Consider the following 19423-nt stretch of genomic DNA (forward strand, 5'->3'; position numbering starts at 1 on the left):
AAAGATAAAAATAGGAAGCTCCTATAAGTTACTACATATATACGTATAATTAAATTATTAGTTAGGTTAAAAGTCACTTTTCTGTTAAAGTCATCAGTAATAAGATAAAAACAAAACTTTGTTCAAGTAGAAACAGAAAGCATGCACAACAAAAACCACAATGCGATCATAATACACAAATTAAACGTTACCATAAAAATTCATAGAAATTGTAGCAATTTTTTTTTTTTTTTTGGAAAAATACAAAGATGATGAAGGTTTATTAAAATTTAAAACCATACATTTAAATTATTAGTACATACTCCTTATAAATTAAATAGCCTCTCTTAGTAGAAAAGCCGGTGTACTCTAGTCTTAATCTTGAATGTGATCATCGAATGAGGTTAAATAATCAACTACACAATTTGATTCCATGTAGATGTTGTGCATGACTATCCCAAATTGTAAATAAACGACCTTGATTTTATGTCAAATGGAAATACTTCTCTTAGTAGGAGAATCGGCAACTTTGAGAGTCTCTTCAATCAACTTTCGTGCTTTTTTACTTCTTATCTCTATTCTCATACTTTCACTCTTCTCAATCTCATCATATTCATAGAGCTTTTTCCCCTTGAAAGACCTAGCCAACTTTGTCTTCAATGTCTCCATCAATCTCTCCAACCCCATTGTCACCATTGTAATCTTTTGGACGACCCTGCAAGATATACATTCAAATGAACATTATCATTCGATAATCAAACCCCAAACATATACATTTTATAACGATTTCATGATGAAAGACTCTACAACTCTTTAAGGGTCGTCGATTAATTTAGGCCCTTGATAGGCGACTAAGAGATTGTTGATCGAGGGATATCCTCGAGAACCCTTAGGATAAAATTTGATCGTGCAGTGTAACCTTAAGATCATGGAAGTGAAAACATATGAACGGAAATAAAATTAGAGTAACATACCTGAGAGAATAATGAGTAATGACTATATTTGTATAAACCTTTAATTGCTATATACAAGCAAGTAGTTGATAATATAATGTATGAAATGGTGAGAAAGAGAGGAAACAAGTATGAGAGATGATGTATATATGAATTGAAATAAGCAGTTGAAAGGTCACGATAAAGACATTTAATAGGAAGGGCAAAAATGGGTTACGTGTAGAAGGACGACCACACAATTGTGGTAACATTTACAATTTACAAATACAATATAGATTATTGCAGGACCATACAATGCATCCTTAACTTGTAGCTTATTTAATTATTCATGATTGTAATGTGCTCGATTATTAGATTTGTTAATGTTAACTACGTAGTATTAATTTCTCAATATGTATATTTATGATGTCAAAATATAATTATTGATCGAATTTATTGCAATTGTATAGAGTACCATGCAACCCTTTCTCATCAAATTGATTTTTCATTTATAAATATTATGAATAGTTTCTTACTTCTAATCAAACAACCACTTAAACATATTTATCGGGTCCCATACTATCAAGCATTTTGTAGTTCTGTAGTTAGTGGGGTTTGAACTCGTTACCTCAAAGTCATTAGGTAGGTTCCCCATCAACTCCATCAAACTTTACTTGATTTCTCATCATATAAATTGGATTATTAAATTAAATTACGTAAGCTAAATACACGTACGCACTAATTAATTAGTTCTCATGCTGTTAAACGCGGGTCTGGGCCGCACCCGCAAACCAAGAGAGAGAGTCCACTTCACAAGATCAAAGGAGGTTCCATCCCAAAACCATATGGCAATAGGAGGAGTAGCCCCTTAGCCTTATAAAGTGTTTAACTCTTTCTTCTTTAATCAATGTGGGACTCTTACATGTGTTACTTGGTGGGATTTACTAGGGGTGAGCAAACCGGGTACCCGGTCAAAATTTTAGGACCCGGACTTGGAATTGGTTGGAACCGGGTCCTAAAATTCGGAACCGGAATTGGAATTGGTTTAACTGGGTCCTAAAGTTTAGGAATTGGAATTGGAACCACCGGGTACCGGTTCCGGTTCCGGGTACCCACTTATGTATGTAATTGTTAAAATATAATACAAATTACAATTCTTATTTTAATTAGGTTCATTTTTAGCATTTGATACTTATATTTATGTATGCATTAAGCTATTTGTATTTATGTTAGGTATTAACAATACTTTTTTATTTTACAAATTATATGCATTCAACATATTTTAATTATTTAAAATTTATTTAGTTTATAATATATTGGGTAACCGGGTACCCAACCGGTTCCGGTTCCAAAAAGTTGAGAATTGGAATTGGTTATAACCGGGTCCTTAATTTACTACCCGGAATTGGAACCACCGGGTCCAATTTCAGTTCCGGACCCGCCAGTTCTTAACCGGTTCCAATTCCAATTCCGGGTACCCGGAATTTTTGCTCACCCCTAGGATTTACTTCAACACTCCCCCTCACATGTAAGGTCCCTTTTTAACTCAAGGATCATTTGATCCAATTCAATTTGGCCCAGAATACTTATGTCATTAAAGGTCCCAAACTTGGGCCTGACAATATACTCAAGCCATTAGAGGTCCCAAACCGTGGGCCTGGCTCTGATACCATGTTAAACGCGGGTCTGGGCCGCACCCGCAAACCAAGAGAGAGAGTCCACTTCACAATATCAAAGGAGGTTCCATCCCAAAACCATGTGGCAATAGGAGGAGTAGCCCCTTAGCCTTATAAAGTGTTTAACTCTCTCTTCATTCTTTAATCAATGTGGGACTCTTACATGTGTTACTAGGTGGGATTTACTTCAACACATGCGACAATTAGAGAGTGTATTACCCCTAATTAAGAAGTGGGCTACACACATTAGATCCCACTAATAATTTAAGGCGTCATTAACAATTACTCCGTATTATTGGCGTATGATGGATGTGACTAAGACTAGAGTCCACTAAACAATTTTCACTCACTTTAATTCTGATGTATATGATTTCCAACTCTAATTCCACTGTATTAAACCACATGTTTTATGACGGTAGAATAGTTACATGACTAAAAGGAAATTAAATTAATCGCAAATAAAATCATGTAAATTTAGGCATTCACCTATCGACTATCTGATTTATAATAAACTAGATGAAACTCGTGCGATACACGGGTTGTTTATTTTATTTATTTATTTATTTGTATTTATGAGCTAAGATTTGTTAGCTATTTAGATAAATTTTCTAATATTAAAAGATAATATTTTATATTTAATTATTTTAAACTTAAAAATTTCATTCGCCAATTTTTCTTACGCATTTGAATTATTTAATTCTAAAAGAAATTAATATTTCTCTTATTTAATTGGCTACTACTAAGATCTATAATCCTACATGGCGAGCTGAGAAAATTAGATCCTACGTGGCTCTCTAAAAACTCGGGAAAAAACTCCCCTTTAAATATATATTAGATTTATTATAAATAGAATTGGATCGTAGTAATGAGTTCAGTAAATAATGAGATGGATGTAAGTAAAGCTCCATATTTCAATCTGAAATAGGTTCTAATTTCGCCCTAATTAGTTGGAACACAAATTAAATTAGAAGGTGATCCCTCTCATGCTAAAGAGTCCAGAGAATCCGACCCCTCCCTAGTTAGACTCTTTACCATTTCAGTTCTATAGGACCACCCATTTATGCCATTTAGTAGGGTTGGGCAGATTAATTATAGATTTTTGTTTTAATTTTTTTGGACATTTTATGGTTGGATTTAATATAGAGATCGAAAATGGGACAATTTTTTCCATTAAATTTAGATTTGTTTTCCTTTTAGTTAATTATTTTAGAATTAGTTTTTCATTTCCATTAAGAAAAAATTATAGTGGACACATTCATAAAAAATAAGTACTAAGTAGTTAGATTAATTAATTCAATGTTAGAGGAAATTAAATAGAAATTATCATACTTATCACTCATACAGTGATACAATATACCAATAATTTAATTTTTCTTGTTCAAAGAGCCATATACATAATAATACTCGTAACTAATATAATGAACGAAACTTAATTGTGCATGTTTTAGATACGTACGTATCGCCTTTAAAGATATAACATGATCTACTTTTATACTCGATCACTAAACCCACTTTTATTTGTACATTTACATACATTTGCTAAGCAAATTATAAAATGTGAAAATGCATGCACAAATCAACACTCATCCCCATACATGCTGCCATGCATCACCCATCCATCCATCTACTCCCCATCTCTCTCGATCGATCTCTCATGTGTTATGTTTAATTTGTGGACCATTACGTACATGGTACTACATGCATGCATATATTTATATAATATGAATTATATGACATAATTAAAAAATAATGTTAAAACAGAATCCAACTTAAAACATCACCTTCTGTTTTAACAGCTTTTCTACAACTGAATGAAATTAAAGAAGATGATGCATGCATATTACAAACTTCCCCAAGTGTTGTTATTTTTGCTCCACTCAAAAAACATGAATTGTCATTTTATATACAAGTATATATTTTTTATATATATTCTAATTAGAGGTCTACAAAAAAAGGATATTTATCTTTTTATTACTTTGGAGAAAGTGACAATCTAATTGATGTCGTATTTCTTTTGAGATTAACATATTTGGTTTTTAGTTCTTGGATATATTATTCATTATTCACTTATTTAGATTCCCATAACAGATACTTGTAATAATATGTGGCAATAGTCGTTATATGTTACCAATCACGACTCTTCACTTATCTGGAAATGCTTTTATATTGTCCTTTCAATTCAAGAATTTTCAAGGGAAAAAAAGCCTAAAAATCTAAGTACTAGTTTTATGATATTGTTACAAAAGTAAAACATACTCAATGTAATTCTCAAGCCATTGTATTTCACCCACAACAACTAGTCCGCGTGGTTCTCTTTGTTACGGAGTAATAAAAATAAATATAGAATACTCAATCTGATATATTGAGTTTGGAAATATCGAATCTTTTAATGTGTAGTTTCTTCATATGACGGGATAAGATATTACTCCGTAATTGGTACTCCCACTGTTTTTTTATATGCATCAGTTTGACCGGCATATTTACCGATATATTACTTTGGCCATTGATATCTTTAATTGTGCATTAGTAAAAATTGTAACTAAATTATATTATGAAACTAGACATTATGACAAATTTAATGATATATTATATAATACAGAGTAACATTTATTTATGTTTTAGAGGTGAAAAAATTAAGTCAGTCATGATATGTGAATAGTGCAATTGTCAAAGTGATGCATATAAAAAAACGAAGGGAGTAATACTTGGAGTACTCTGTATTTAAAATAAAATGGAGTCACAAGTGTAATGTGGGATGGTAGTACACGTTGTTGGCTCAGCATTCCCTGGAAGATTGAGCTTCTATCCACGAATGAATGGTATGATAGAATTGGAGTTGGGCCGTCATTAATCTTAGTCTTCGTGATATGGGCCTTCTCTATTTTTGGCCCACACTTTTGTTGGGCCGATTGCCCTAGCAAGACCCACTGCCTTAAGATCTAAAAGACTAAAATCAACACGCTCGAGTTGAGAATTGTTTTATTGTTTTAGAAAGTTAACTACAATTTCATAGTTGTGGCCATAACAATTAACAAGAACACAAATATGGTTAGTGGAGGTGATGCACATTACAGATTGCAAGAAGCTATTAAAAGATGGAAGATGGTTAGTGGAGGTGATGCATATTTATCGCCAAGGAAATAAAACAGCCGATTGGCTTGCTAATCAAGGAGTTTTACATAACAACAAAGTGGAGTTGGTTCTGTTCCCTATTCCACCTCAGTTTTTTTTTTTATTTATGTGTTTTATTTTTGTAGGCTTAGCCCCTTCGCACACCTAAAAAAAAATAAAAAAAATAAACATAACTCTATACCTGTGATGAATTTAGATGAATGGGTTGTCTGTGGCAAATGGAGTTATTTTCTAAATAAAGTATCAAATTTCAAAGACTCATTTAAATTGTCGAATTTACCCTATGATAAATTTTTTAAATCTCACACAAAATGCTGTCTAGACCGCATTGAGTTTCAATAATCAAATACTCAAAATAAATCTCATATTGAATATCAAATACGCTATGAGTTTCAATGATCAAATACTCAAAATAATGTTGGAAAGACAAAAGAAATCTCATAGCATATAAAATCAAAACACAAGATGATGTTGGAGTGGTTATATTCTCCGAAAGACTGATTGCTGATACCTAATGATGAATGTAACCACGTGATCAAGTACCTAACTTTATTAGACAAATGGTATATCAATACTTAATCAGATTGCTCCAATACAAAAACCATCTAAAATTGCGCATCTAACAAGGAAAGTATGTCAGATGTTTTGCATATTAAAATACGTTTTTATGTACAAAAAAAACCCTTATAAATTAAATCATATTACTAAATTATAATTGAGGTCATACATTAGATCTACCCAATGCAATAATACGAACTACTAGGATATTATATATGTACAAATACTCCGTTATTTACGCATAATATACTTCGATTTGATGACAATTCTGTAATCTATAGTTGACCAATTTGGCACTCTTAAATGCATTATTACAATTTTTTAAACATACCAATATTGCATAGATTAAGAATCATACCAATCGGGAAATGATCAGTATCTGATGATTAAAAATTAAGAGATAAAAATTTTCGTTTTATAACATAATATGCGTATTGATTATTACTGTTTACTGAGTATACAACAGACTACACACTCTATACATGATGTTGCTTGCATATAGTGCTGTCAAATTTCAAACCGAAATCGTTTAATTGCCCGAAACCGACCGACCCAAATGAGAACCGAACCGATTAAAAACCGATTTTTTTGAAACCGACCCGAACCGTATTTTAGTAAACCCGAAACCGAATCGACCCGAATAATGTTAAACCGAATAAAAACCGAACCCGTTATCAAACCGAACCAAATATAAACCGAACTGAAAGAAAACCGAACCGAAAAAGAACCGAACCGTATCTAACTCGAAACCGGTTCCAACCCGAAACCGTTTAAACTGGAAAAAAAACCGCTTACACCGAACTGTTAGCAAACTGCTACCTGTTTGCACCGAACCATTTAAAAACCGTACTGATTGTAAACCAAACTGGTTATAAACCGAACCGTTTATGAACCAAACCGCTTCTAAATCGAACCATTTACAAACTTTTTTATATAATTAAATGGATTTTTTTTTTTTTTTGACGGGAATATAATTAAATCGAACTGTTTACAAACTTTTTTTTTGACGGGAATATAACTAGTAAGATCAGTATGACTAAACTTGAAACAGAACATAATATGTATTTATAAAATCAATGAGAATTTGTTTATAATATGATGCCTAAATATGAAATGATTCGCGACTTTATATAAAACTTTTGAACGCAAAAGGTTAGCAAGTACTATCAAATTTCAAACCAAAACCATTTAACTGCCCGAATCCAAACAACTCGATAAACAATTTATTTTTTGTAACCGAAAACCGACCCGAACCGTAATTTAGTAAACTTGAAATGGAACCGATATGAATAACGTTAAAGTGGTTAAACACTTAAACCATCGAAGAACCGAACCAGTTATAAACTGAACCGAACCAGTTAAAAACTGTACCGAAAAAAAACCGAACCAGTTATAAACTAAACAAAAAAAGAACCGAACTGTTTCTAACCCGAAACCGTTTCCAACCCGAAACTGTTTGAAGCTGGATAAAAACCGTTTACACCGCACCGTTAACAAACCGCAACCCGTCTGCACCGAACCGTTTACTACCCGGACTGTTTACAACCCGAACCGGATTAAAACCGCTTAAGAATAAACCGAAACCGAATCGAACCGATAACTATTTAAACCGAACCAAAACCGACCCGTGAGACAATTAAACCGATTCCAAACCGACCCGATTAAATACCGAACCGATTTCAAACCGAACCGAAACCGAACTGTCAAACCGTTTTGACAGTACTACTTGCATATATTGACTGAATGGATGTCTTTTTTATATGTGTGTGTGTGTGTTAGATTAAGATATACGAATACAGCCAATACTCCATCAAATTAATGATACATGTACACTAATTTGTAAAAGAAAACGATGGCCTTGCCATATGTTAAACATGATTACAGGACGAAGATGCGTTAAGATATATATGACCATAGACCATTCACCATTGCTAATCATTTTGTTATCAGAAAATTTAAAGTACACATTGAGATAAATATAACAAGATCTCATAAATGTGCATCTCGGTGAAAAGTAGAACAAAAAATAAATGTAGGGAGTAGTTATTTACAAATTGTTTAAACTTATTATTTCATTTCATTTCATTCTCAATTAACATTTGTGTGGAAAAAGAATATATAAATTGTATATATATATAAAACACAACGAGGTACCAATGCAAATTTCCAATTCATAATCAACTTAATATAACGTTTTCTTTATTTTCTTTTACACCACGTAATATAGCTAAATTGCTCTTAATTAAAGTGTTATTATAAGTTTATAACCATAAGTACAACTATAACATAATAACAACTACACATAAATGATAGCCCTCTTTTTGAGAAAAAAAAATGATAAAACATTGGGTCATACTCATACTCATATAATACCACCAAATCCAACAATTATTTTAACAACTCCATTCCTTCATCACAAAATCCCAAACAACTCTCTTAGAAACTTTCAAACTTTTCTCATTCACTCACTTTAGCTTATTTTTCTCCTTCTATTTCTTTCTCTTTCTCTCTCATCTATCCCTCTTTCCTCTCACTAATTACACAAAACATGGAAAACTCCTCACCAAAAAACCAAAAACTTAAACTCAACCTAAAACTATTCCTACAAATAGTTTTCCCATTAATCCTATTAACCATTATTCCCCTACAATTAGCCAAGAACATTTATTTTAAGAGTGCACCTAAACCGGTTAGTACTCCTAAACTATACATTAACAATGAAGATGATCATAACCCAATTCGCGCTCCTCCTAAGCATGGATCATTGCCTCCTACAACAAGGAAATGTGATATCTTTTCGGGCGAATGGGTTCCGAATCCGGAGGGTCCATATTACACAAACACAACATGTTGGGCTATACATGAACATCAAAATTGTATGAAGTATGGTAGACCGGATAGTGAGTTCATGAAATGGAAGTGGAAACCGGATGGTTGTGACTTACCAATTTTTAACCCTAGACAATTTTTTGAGATTGTTAGAGGTAAATCTTTGGCTTTTATTGGTGATTCTGTTGCAAGAAATCAAATGCAATCCTTGATATGCCTCTTATCTCGGGTAAGTTTATTTAATTATGTTATTCTTGATTATATATCTAAGTTTTTATATTATATCATAGTTTGAATCTTATATTATAAAGTATTCTGTTATTTTGATGCCTGAAAAAAATGCATGGGTTACGTAGCATATACAAAAGTTGGTTAGTGTTTTGTCTTCTTTTATGGCATGTTTTAGAATTCTTGACAAGTTTGCATATATGGTGTGTGATTCATAACATTTGTCATAAAACTAATTATATATATAAGTAAATTCCTTTTTTTTTTCTTATACGGTAATTAAAAAACATACTACATCCGGTCCAAATTACTCGCAACTTTGGAATATTTTATATCTCACAAATAATATCCCAAAGTTGCGAGTAATTTGAACCTGAGGTACTATATCATGTCAATATGTCATCTATTGAATTTAACGAACTCTTTCCTTACCATGAAAATTCAACACCATAAAATACGAAGTATTATTTAATAAGTATATTACTTATAACGACGTTAGCTTAGCTAGCATAAGCTGTTTGTATCTTACAACGTATAAGAGTAGAGTGCTCGTGGAGTCGTAGCACATAGGAAAGATTCTTTTGGAAACATGTACGTCTGTCCTTTTCAGTTCAATTTACGTTTTAAAATGTTAAATGCTGGCAGTGTTTAAGTTCAAGGATTAAATCTTGGCTATATCACTACAACGTGTGATTGACTATTCATACAAGAAAAAAAAAATGCTTACTAATAAATTAAATCACACTATTATTAGTTTCACACTTTGGATCACATCATATATCAAACTTCAATCTAAAGTTAATTTGATGTGCATTGATGTTATAAGTGAAAAAATAATAAAGGATAGAATTGATAAGATGTTTCAAAAATAATTGCAAATTCTAAGGTGTCAACGTGAATCATTTAAAAAAAGTTAAGTGAGGTCCTACTTAAAGACTTGACTTGTACGTTATGGTAAGATACATAAACTTTTAGAGATTAGTGTGAGTTTTAATTTGTACATCTCGGAGTAAGTATCAATAATAGCGTAAAATAAGATTGATGCAATAATTTGTAGATCTTGGCTAGTCAAAAATACATATAAATAATTTGTAGATCTAAGAAATTTTGGTCCAAGATGATGAGATTAGTTCAACTAATACAAAATTGTAGAAAGTTTAGGTAAAATGTGTCAGAATAAGATATTAAATGCATTGACTGTTAGAAAAATAGTAAGAGTAGAAAAAAGAGTGTTGGGGGGTAAAGAAAATTAAAGGGTGATAAAGCATACATTGCTTTACTGTTAGAGTGTAAGGTATAGTTTGCCGACTCTGCTCTCTAATTTTAATTACAGTATAAAATACTCCATACTCCGTAAAATAATAATCGTACAAAACTACAAATTATTGACCTTCGATTAGTCTATAGTAGATAATAATACAAATAGAATAATATTTTATATTGATTATGGAGTACATTATATTGAAATCGGCTTACTTGGTAGGTTATAGTGTTATACGGAGTATTAGAATTTACTAACTCTAGCAATTACAAAAGTTGGCGGAATTACAATGTGGTTTTTAAAAATTATAAGTATTGTGTCGGTATCTTAAGATAATCATCTAATGATTACTAAATTAAGCTAATTTATCTTTTAAAATAAGTTTAATATTCGGAAAGGTTATGCTGTCACTCTTGGAATAAACTTTTGGAAAGGAAAAAAGCAAGAAAATAGGATTTCATGAGTAATTTTTTTTAATAAAAAGTGGTAACAGTGTTGCTAAAATAAAACATTCGATCATTTTATGCCCCAAAAAAAAAAAAGAAAAGAAAAAACATTCGATGGGCCATTGTTATGTAATATGGGCCTTCAACTTCACAAGCTCGGATTTCATGATAATGCTAATGTCATACATACTCACATGCTCTCCTTAACAATCGTCTCCATATAATTATTTTTTTTGTTGTAATTTTTCCCACTTAATTTGTCACATTCACACACTTCAAGAAAATAGGTTATTGTACTATTTTGGAGTCATGTATGACTGTATCACTGTATGACAGTATGAGTAAGAAACTAAGAGCTCAAAAAAAAAAAAAAAAAAAAACAAATAAATATATAAAAATAAAAAGAAAAAAGAAAAACTCCATAGATAGTTTTTGTGCGGTAATTTTCTATGCACAACCAAGTAAACCATACTACGTACAAGTACAACTTAAGGTTATTAACTTATTTTTATTTTAACAATCACAAATTACTTTATAAAATACATCATAATATCCCTATCTACTAGGAATAATACTCGTAACAATAAGGACCTGTTTACTTTAGCTTAATTTTAGTTCAGTTCAGTTCAGCTCCTAATTTCCTTCTTTCATAAAATATTTATTTCAGCTCTATTTAGTCCAGTTCAGTCCAGTTCAGTTCAGTTCAGTTCAACTTAGTTCAGTAAATGTGAATAGGCCCTAATTGATGACACGTTATTTTGGATACAACAAAACTGTGAGACTACAAGCTAAGAGCATGTTCTCTTCAGTTTAATTTGAGTTATGTTCAATATATTTCTTACTTTTCTTCTTATATAAACAGTTCAATTTAGCTCAACTTAGCTTAATAAATCAGAAAATGTTGTTTAAAATTCCCAAGTCACATGCGGCGTGTTAGTTTATAGTGCACCGTTAAAGTCGAACGCAAAAGGTCTTCAATTTCCAAGGCTAGAAAAGTAGAAAGTATGTGTACTTCCATTAATTTTCCATTTTATCCACCTTATATAGTTATATATGTCATCTAGATATAACCTTATTTTATCCAAAATATTTTTACTTTATATATTGAAAATAATTATATACACCTGAGTAATAGTGCAGCAGTTTATTTACTCATTTGATGATCAAAATGAGTAATAATCAATCCAAATAAACAAAAATACTTTGAACTCTGAACTTTTTGAGTGTATCGTACATCGGGTATTTAGAACAATTTCTACCATATCTCAAAATATTTTAAATAAATATACGAAGTATCTGGTATTAATTTTCAACTAGAGTAAGGTGAATTTCAATATTTAGATTTTTTGAGGTTAACAAAGTCTTTCTATATTTATACCTTATTATGTGTACAAATGGTGTATTGATGGATCTTAAAAGTGTAATATGATTAAATCATATCAAACTACACTTTCTATATTAAGAATTGATTTGAGATCCAAAAGATATGGTTGATTTTTTAAGCATTATTTTTAAATTAGCAAAGCATCTAAATTGATCTTCTTTTTACACATCACCCCTTTCAAAAAATTCTTAATTTTTTTATATATATTTGGGGAGTTGAAATTAAATTAAATCAAATTAAATTAAGTCACATAAAAGATACCTTCTATGTGTATAGATTTGTACATAAACTAGAAACGTTGTAATTTAGTGTATATAGGGGCTAAAGATCTACACACTTCCATGTGGAGTGTTTGGTTAAAATGGTCTTTTTCTCCATAATTTTGTAACTAGGCTCCATTTTTATCTAGTCGTATTACTCGTCGTTTTATGTTTTGTTCATTAGTAGAACTTGTGTTGTTTTCCTCATCTTTCCAACTCATGAATAGCTAGCTATTCACGAGTTTGATATACAAGAGTCCAATCACTAAAATGTCCTCTCTTTGCCATTTGCCAAGTCTTATTCATGATACATAAATGATCGAAAGATAAGACACCGTGAGGTGTCGTGCAATTTCCTCGAATTAGTTTTGTTTTGGTTAGTAGATTCGTAAGTGGATTCAAATGTGATTTTGAAGAAGTGTGTATCAACGCACAAATACATGCAAAACATTATAATTTAGGTCAGTTTATGAGAAACACGGTCTAATGAGTTTTTAAGTAATACGAGTAGTTACATAATCAACAAAGTCTTAGATCAATGTTAAATAGATAAAAAGTTAAGTCTTTTAGTGATTAATGAAGGAAAAAAAAAGAGTACAAACTTATAATGGAAAAAGGCTAACTAGATCGAGTATGACATGATACCAAGAATATAGAAAAGAAGGCAAAATTCTAGATATGATTGTTGCTTGTTACCTAATTTGCGTTATTGACAATTTTAAAATATGACTAGGGTCCTTAATTTGATGATAATCGTGTACAAATAGCAAGTAGCTGATATCCTTTCACATCCTAATTAATTATTAAAAGGATAATTTAGAAAAATTGAGCAATTCAAGTACAATTAGTTGAAACTTATGTCTTAACTAAGCTTAATCATACGAAAATATGGGATTGGAACATTTTGCCACATTTGTGGGACATTTTAGTATATCACACTCTTATTTATTTTTTGCATGGAGTCACATCACTATATTTCTTTGCATATATTCTCCATTATTTGCTTTGATTTGCATTATAGCTGTCTTCTTAACTTTTAGTTGATCAAATTTCAGCTAGCCAATAATGTTTATATAAATTCACAAATACCTTAATTATCTTTGTTTTTAATATTGTTTCTTTTTTTTTTTTTTTTTTTTTTTTCTAATTATATTTTACGCTTTGATCATTTCATAGGTGGAATATCCTTACGATGTCTCCTACACTAAAGATGAACACTTTAAACGTTGGCACTACAATAACTACAATTTTACAGTAGCGATGTTCACGAGTACATTCTTGGTCAAAGCCCAAGAGAACGACCCAAATGGTCCAAATGGAAATGGTTTGTTTGGTCTTTTCCTCGACGAGCCAGATGAGACTTGGACAACCAAAATCGACGAGTTTGATTACATTATCCTATCAGCGGGTCATTGGTTCTTCCGACCCCTTATGTACTACGAGAAAGGTACTCTCACGGGGTGTCGATTTTGCCAACTTCCAAACGTGACAGACTATACCATGGCTTATGGTTATCGGAAGGCATTCCACACCGCGTTTAAGGCCATTTTGGAGAGGGAAAGCTTCAAGGGAGTAGTCTATTTGAGGACCTTTGCCCCTTCACATTTTGAAGGGGGGGAGTGGAACAAAGGTGGGAATTGCTTGAGGCAAAAGCCCTACAAAAGTAGTGAAATTAGTTTGCAAGGGGTTGATTTGGACTTGTATATGGCCCAATTAGGAGAATTCAAAGTGGCCCAAAAGTTGGGCCGACAACGTGGGCTAGGGTTCAGGCTCATGGATATGACACAACCCATATTGATGAGGCCCGATGGGCACCCAAGTAGGTATGGGCATTGGCCCAATGAAAATGTGACTTTATACAATGATTGTGTCCATTGGTGCTTGCCTGGGCCCATTGACACTTGGAATGATTTTCTACTTGAGATGATAAAGAGTGAAGGTGTTAGGGCTAAAGAAGATATGGTTCTTCATTCAAAGGAGAGAAAATTGAAGAGTTAAACAATGATTTGATTAATTTTGGAATTATATATATTTATATAGTTTAATTTATTATTTATGGGGTTTAGCATATGCATTTGTCAAGATATTTGTATTTGTATAGTATGAGGGTTCCCTAATTAAGGGGTCAAATAATTGAGGTTTTTCAATATTTGATACATCATATTCATTTTTCTCAGCTTTTCTACCTCTTGATGTTTTTAGCTCAGCTCCAAAGTCAAAGATAGACAACTGTTGTTCCAAAGAGTAGTTTAGGGAAATCAAAGTACATTTTTTTTTATCCCACTATAAAGCGTCGTTTATAATGAGGGGTTAGACTAATGTGATATCTATTATGTAATATCATGTATTCATGTTGAGTAATATATTTCTATTTGCAATGAAGTTGAGATAGCAAGAATACTTAGGAAGTCGATTAGGATGCTGCAATGAGATTGAATTAGTTATATTAAGGCAAAGTTCAATTGTGTCTAATTAGTTGATGGAAAAACAAAAACTTATTTTGTTTAAATTCCTAGTGTGGACTGCTCGATATCTTACATGTCTTACACAAATACCATTTATTTTTTAAAATGCGTTAAGAAAGCAATTATGCAACCAAGTATGGAGTACAATATTTTAACTTTTAAGTATCTTTTTGTGAAAAAAGAATGCAAATAAAATAGCATAATTGTTACTTTTTCTGTTTGTAACCTTTTATTTTTTAAAGGGATTTGATTAGCTGAATATGCTTCAGTTTTAAGATTAGTAGACTTTTGTTCTGTTTGATTTACAATTACGTCGCATAAAGTCGGTGTTCCCAAATTTTGTAATTTGTCAGTAGTTTTAATTTGATTCTCAAATCTGAATTGAAATTAAAAACAAAAAATGAATCTTTATATCATCATTATTAGCTGGAATATTGGAAGTAAGCAGATATCCCAGAAACTTCATTCGACAATTCTATTCTTAGTAGCTCACATGTAGTGATGTACTACAACTTTTTATATAGGAAAATATTGCCACTAATTTACCATTATTGGCACCGGTTGATATATTCCAAATTGGCAACTATGAAGTATGTATATGTCAACAAATTCAATTATAATTGTAAATTGGATCTCCTATCTTTCAATTATTACGGGACGTGCTATGTTGATAGATTTGAACGTGGTAGTGATAAATAATCATTTAAATCGGCTTTAGTTCAGCTTAATATGAGTTAAATTTAACTGAGGGTATTTTGTCCTACTGGTTAAGATCTAAATACCATGTAAGTCTGAAAGTTTGATGCATTTAATAAAAAGGAAAAAAAAAATTCCTTGATTTTAAAGTTAAGCAAGTTGAATTTTCAAGAACAATTTGTATGAAAGTGATGTGAGACAATTAAAGCTCCACTTTAGTTAAAGTTGCAAAATTGATTTATTTATTTGGCTTTGGTTAAAGTTGCAAAATTGATTTCAATTACTTTAGTTATCAATTCATCATAGTCTAATCTGAATCTGGTTAATTTCAACTACTGAACTACATCAAAATCAAACTAGCACGTTAGTTTTTTACATCATTAATTAATCAAGTAAAAGTCAATTTATTAAATTAGATCATTTAAATATTGCACCACTAATCCGTATTAATCATTTCCATCTCCAATAATATTCTAAATCAAGCTAATTAATTAGTAACATGCTACTAATTATAAATAAACAATTATAAGGACTACTTAGCATGATACTCATTATTTTTTAATTTTGTTGACAAAATTTAACATGCACATTCTTTCCACCCATCACATCAAAACTCCATAGAAACACCCAAAAAACTCAAACTTTTTCTTTCTCTCTCCTCCATGGAAATGCCTATACACAAAATTCCAAAACGTAATTACAAGTCTAAACTTGTGTTACAAATTTCATTACCAATAATCTTATTTACTATAATCACATTACAATTATCCAAGAACATTTCTTTCAAGAAATCTCCTACTAATCGTACTTCATTAGAGTCATTACACACTAATAACGATGAATTATTACAAACTTTACCTCAAAATGAATCATTACCTACTACTAATGATGATGATCAAGTTGTGATCGAATCCAGACACTATGAAGCAAGCCCTAAACCTAGCCCGGTTACAAAATGTGATCTTTTTTCGGGCGAATGGGTCCCGAATATGGAGGCTCCGTATTATACAAATTATACTTGTAGGGTGATCCAAGAACATCAAAATTGTATGAAATATGGTAGACCCGATACCGAGTTTATGAAGTGGAAATGGAAGCCAAACGGGTGTGAATTACCCGTTTTTAACCCGAATGAGTTCTTGGATATTGTTAAGGGCAAGTCTTTGGCTTTTGTTGGTGATTCTGTGGCTAGGAATCATATGCAATCTTTGATTTGCCTCTTATCGCAGGTAATTAATCATTAATTTTTGCTTACTACATAAGATTTTTTAATTTATAATTTGCAATATATGTAAAATTGCATTGTATTAAGTATTACTAAATTAAAATTTACGAGTACGTATTTTTTTTGTTGAATTTAAATTTGAGCAGAGAACGACATCTAGTGGTCAAATAAGGTAAGATAAAAGTGAGAACGCAAAAGTGGAGCATAAAAGTCAACGGAATTTATGTGGTTAGAGTGCAATTAAATTTCCCATATGATTGTTCTTGATGATCAGATTGACTCCATAATGAATAAAAAGTATAATTAGCTTGTAGATATAGAAGAATCCTACATAAAGGTTAATTTAACCTACTTCATTCGAAATTAGTTATTACATTGGATATGATCACCAACTATATTGACTTAATATGCGTAGTGTACTACGAGGTTAGATTGACCATTTGACCTGAAATTCTGGTTCATTAAATATTAATTATAAGTTCAAAGTATACTATGAGGTGGAATAACCTCATTACATCATACATATATATCCACAGATTGCAATATGATATACACTGAATTTTGTATATGTATGTTGGAATGTCTTGACAAAAAGCAAAACAATAGATGCAAAAGTTCTGGTAAAAAGACAAGGTTAGTTGAACTAACACACTCTTCTAATAAAGCATCCAAGGAAATGCATAATTAGGTAATTGTGTCAAAATCATTTAATAATATGATGTACTATATCATAATCTGATTTAGTTTACTATGTTGAGCCAAAAGAATAATGGTGACAATGTTTCAATTAAGGTTGTTTGTTCAATGTTTTGTTTATTTTATTACAGGTAGAACATCCTTTGGATATTTCTCCTACAAAAGATGATAATTTTAAACGTTGGTACTTCCCATCTTCCAACTTCACACTTGCTATATTTTGGAGCCCATTCTTAGTCAAGACCCAAGAAAATGACCAAAATGGCAAACCTGGAAAGACCTTTACTGGGCTCTACCTCGACGAGGCCAATGATGTTTGGACGACCCAAATCGATGAATTTAACTATGTTATCATATCCGCGGGGCATTGGTTTTTCCGGCCCCTTATTTATTATGAGAAGGGTAACTTTATGGGATGTCGTTACTGTGAGATAGATAATCTCAAGGAATATTCCCTCTCCTATGGGTATCGAAACGCGTTTCAAACCTCGTTTCGGGCCATTTTGGAGAGGGAAAATTTTAAAGGAAAGGTGTTTTTGAGAACCTTTGCTCCCTCCCACTTTGAAGGAGCAGATTGGGATCATGGAGGGGACTGCAAAAGGACTAGTCCCATAAAAAGCTATGAATTGCCTTTGGATGGACAAAATATGGAGGTGTATACAGCCCAAATGGAAGCTTTCAAGGAGGCCCAAAGTGTGGCCCAACAACGTGGGCTTAAGTTCGAACTCATCGATATGACCCGGCTCATGTTGGTGAGGCCCGACGGGCACCCGAGTGTGTATGGGCGTCCGGCCAAGATGAATGGAATATGGCCCAGTGATTGTGTCCATTGGTGCTTGCCTGGGCCCATTGATAGTTGGAATGATTTTTTGCTTGAGATGTTAAAGAGTGAAGAGAAGAATCTTCACTAAGATTAGATTAAAAGGGGGTTATATTACTTATATACTGTTAATCATGATGCATGAAGAAGTTTAGCAATTGGTATAATTTGTTTAATTGTATAAAAAGGACCAATTTGTTTCAAAAGAGGTTGATACATGATCAATTCATCATACAAGATTCATTTTTCTTTTCTCCATTTTGTTGCACTATAATCTACTCGTATTCGTTACAAATGAGGTTACATCAAAGAGGAACTGATTTGTTACAAGATAGTATATTATTAAATAGAGTATTATTCACCGACTTGGAAAAAAAAGAACGTTGTCTTGTTTTTCATTTGTTGTAAACAATATTTTCTTCTTTCTATTTTGAATTATGTTTATAATTAGCTTGTATAGATAGACATTTTAATAGCGAGTCTTTGTTTTATCGCCTTTTTCAAAACTAATGCTTTAACTTATTCTTAGAAAATTATCCGGAGCTAGGTGCACTCAAGAGTCAAGACTACGCCTCTAACGGCATAAAACACAAAGAGGCAAAGAAATTTCCACAACATACTCACCATTTCACCATTTGCATTTGCTTCACTTTGTCCCATTTCACTATCACTATCACTATCATAGACTATCCAAAAAAAAGTAAAATCTACTGCCACATGTCAGATGATTAAGGGTGCACTGAATACATCACAGATAAGAGGTAATAAAAAAAAAAAAAAAAAAAAAAAAAAAAACCATATATAAATAAATAAAAAGGGGAAACTAAATCACTCAA

At 31.7% G+C, this 19423-nt stretch overlaps 2 protein-coding genes and 1 long non-coding RNA gene across 3 annotated transcripts; 2 read left to right on the forward strand and 1 right to left on the reverse strand.

Moving 5' to 3' along the window:
• Window positions 1-169: 169 nt before the first annotated feature.
• LOC145595439 (uncharacterized) lies at window positions 170-1145 on the reverse strand. Its single transcript, XR_014102949.1, has 2 exons — window positions 954-1145; window positions 170-694 (listed from the first exon to the last, which is right to left on the reverse strand). It is a non-coding gene; the product is annotated as an uncharacterized LOC145595439 (long non-coding RNA).
• Window positions 1146-8678: 7533 nt separating this feature from the next.
• Window positions 8679-14846, forward strand: LOC145595186 (protein trichome birefringence-like 19). Its single transcript, XM_081651566.1, has 2 exons — window positions 8679-9335; window positions 13862-14846. Exons 1-2 carry the CDS (start codon window positions 8826-8828, stop codon window positions 14681-14683), a joined length of 1332 nt encoding a protein of 443 aa, XP_081507692.1. The 5' UTR covers window positions 8679-8825; the 3' UTR covers window positions 14684-14846.
• A 1662-nt stretch (window positions 14847-16508) lies between these two features.
• LOC145595634 (protein trichome birefringence-like 19) lies at window positions 16509-18696 on the forward strand. Its single transcript, XM_081652051.1, has 3 exons — window positions 16509-16650; window positions 16747-17075; window positions 17899-18696. The coding sequence occupies exons 1-3, from the start codon at window positions 16509-16511 to the stop codon at window positions 18676-18678; spliced, it is 1251 nt and encodes a 416-aa protein (XP_081508177.1). The 3' UTR covers window positions 18679-18696.
• Window positions 18697-19423: the final 727 nt, after the last annotated feature.

This window comes from Chenopodium album, chromosome 19 (assembly GCF_948465745.1).
Source record: "Chenopodium album chromosome 19, dcCheAlbu1.1, whole genome shotgun sequence".
In the NCBI taxonomy this organism is placed as follows: Eukaryota; Viridiplantae; Streptophyta; class Magnoliopsida; order Caryophyllales; family Amaranthaceae; genus Chenopodium; species Chenopodium album.

Coding starts and splice junctions, on each gene's coding strand:
- LOC145595186 (XM_081651566.1), top strand. CDS start 8,826: ATGGAAAACTCCTCACCAAAAAACCAAAAACTTAAACTCAACCTAAAA. Junction 9,336..13,861: donor TGATATGCCTCTTATCTCGG/GTAAGTTTATTT, acceptor ATCATTTCATAG/GTGGAATATCCTTACGATGT.
- LOC145595634 (XM_081652051.1), top strand. CDS start 16,509: ATGGAAATGCCTATACACAAAATTCCAAAACGTAATTACAAGTCTAAA. Junction 16,651..16,746: donor CAAGAAATCTCCTACTAATC/GTACTTCATTAG, acceptor ATGATGATCAAG/TTGTGATCGAATCCAGACAC. Junction 17,076..17,898: donor TGATTTGCCTCTTATCGCAG/GTAATTAATCAT, acceptor ATTTTATTACAG/GTAGAACATCCTTTGGATAT.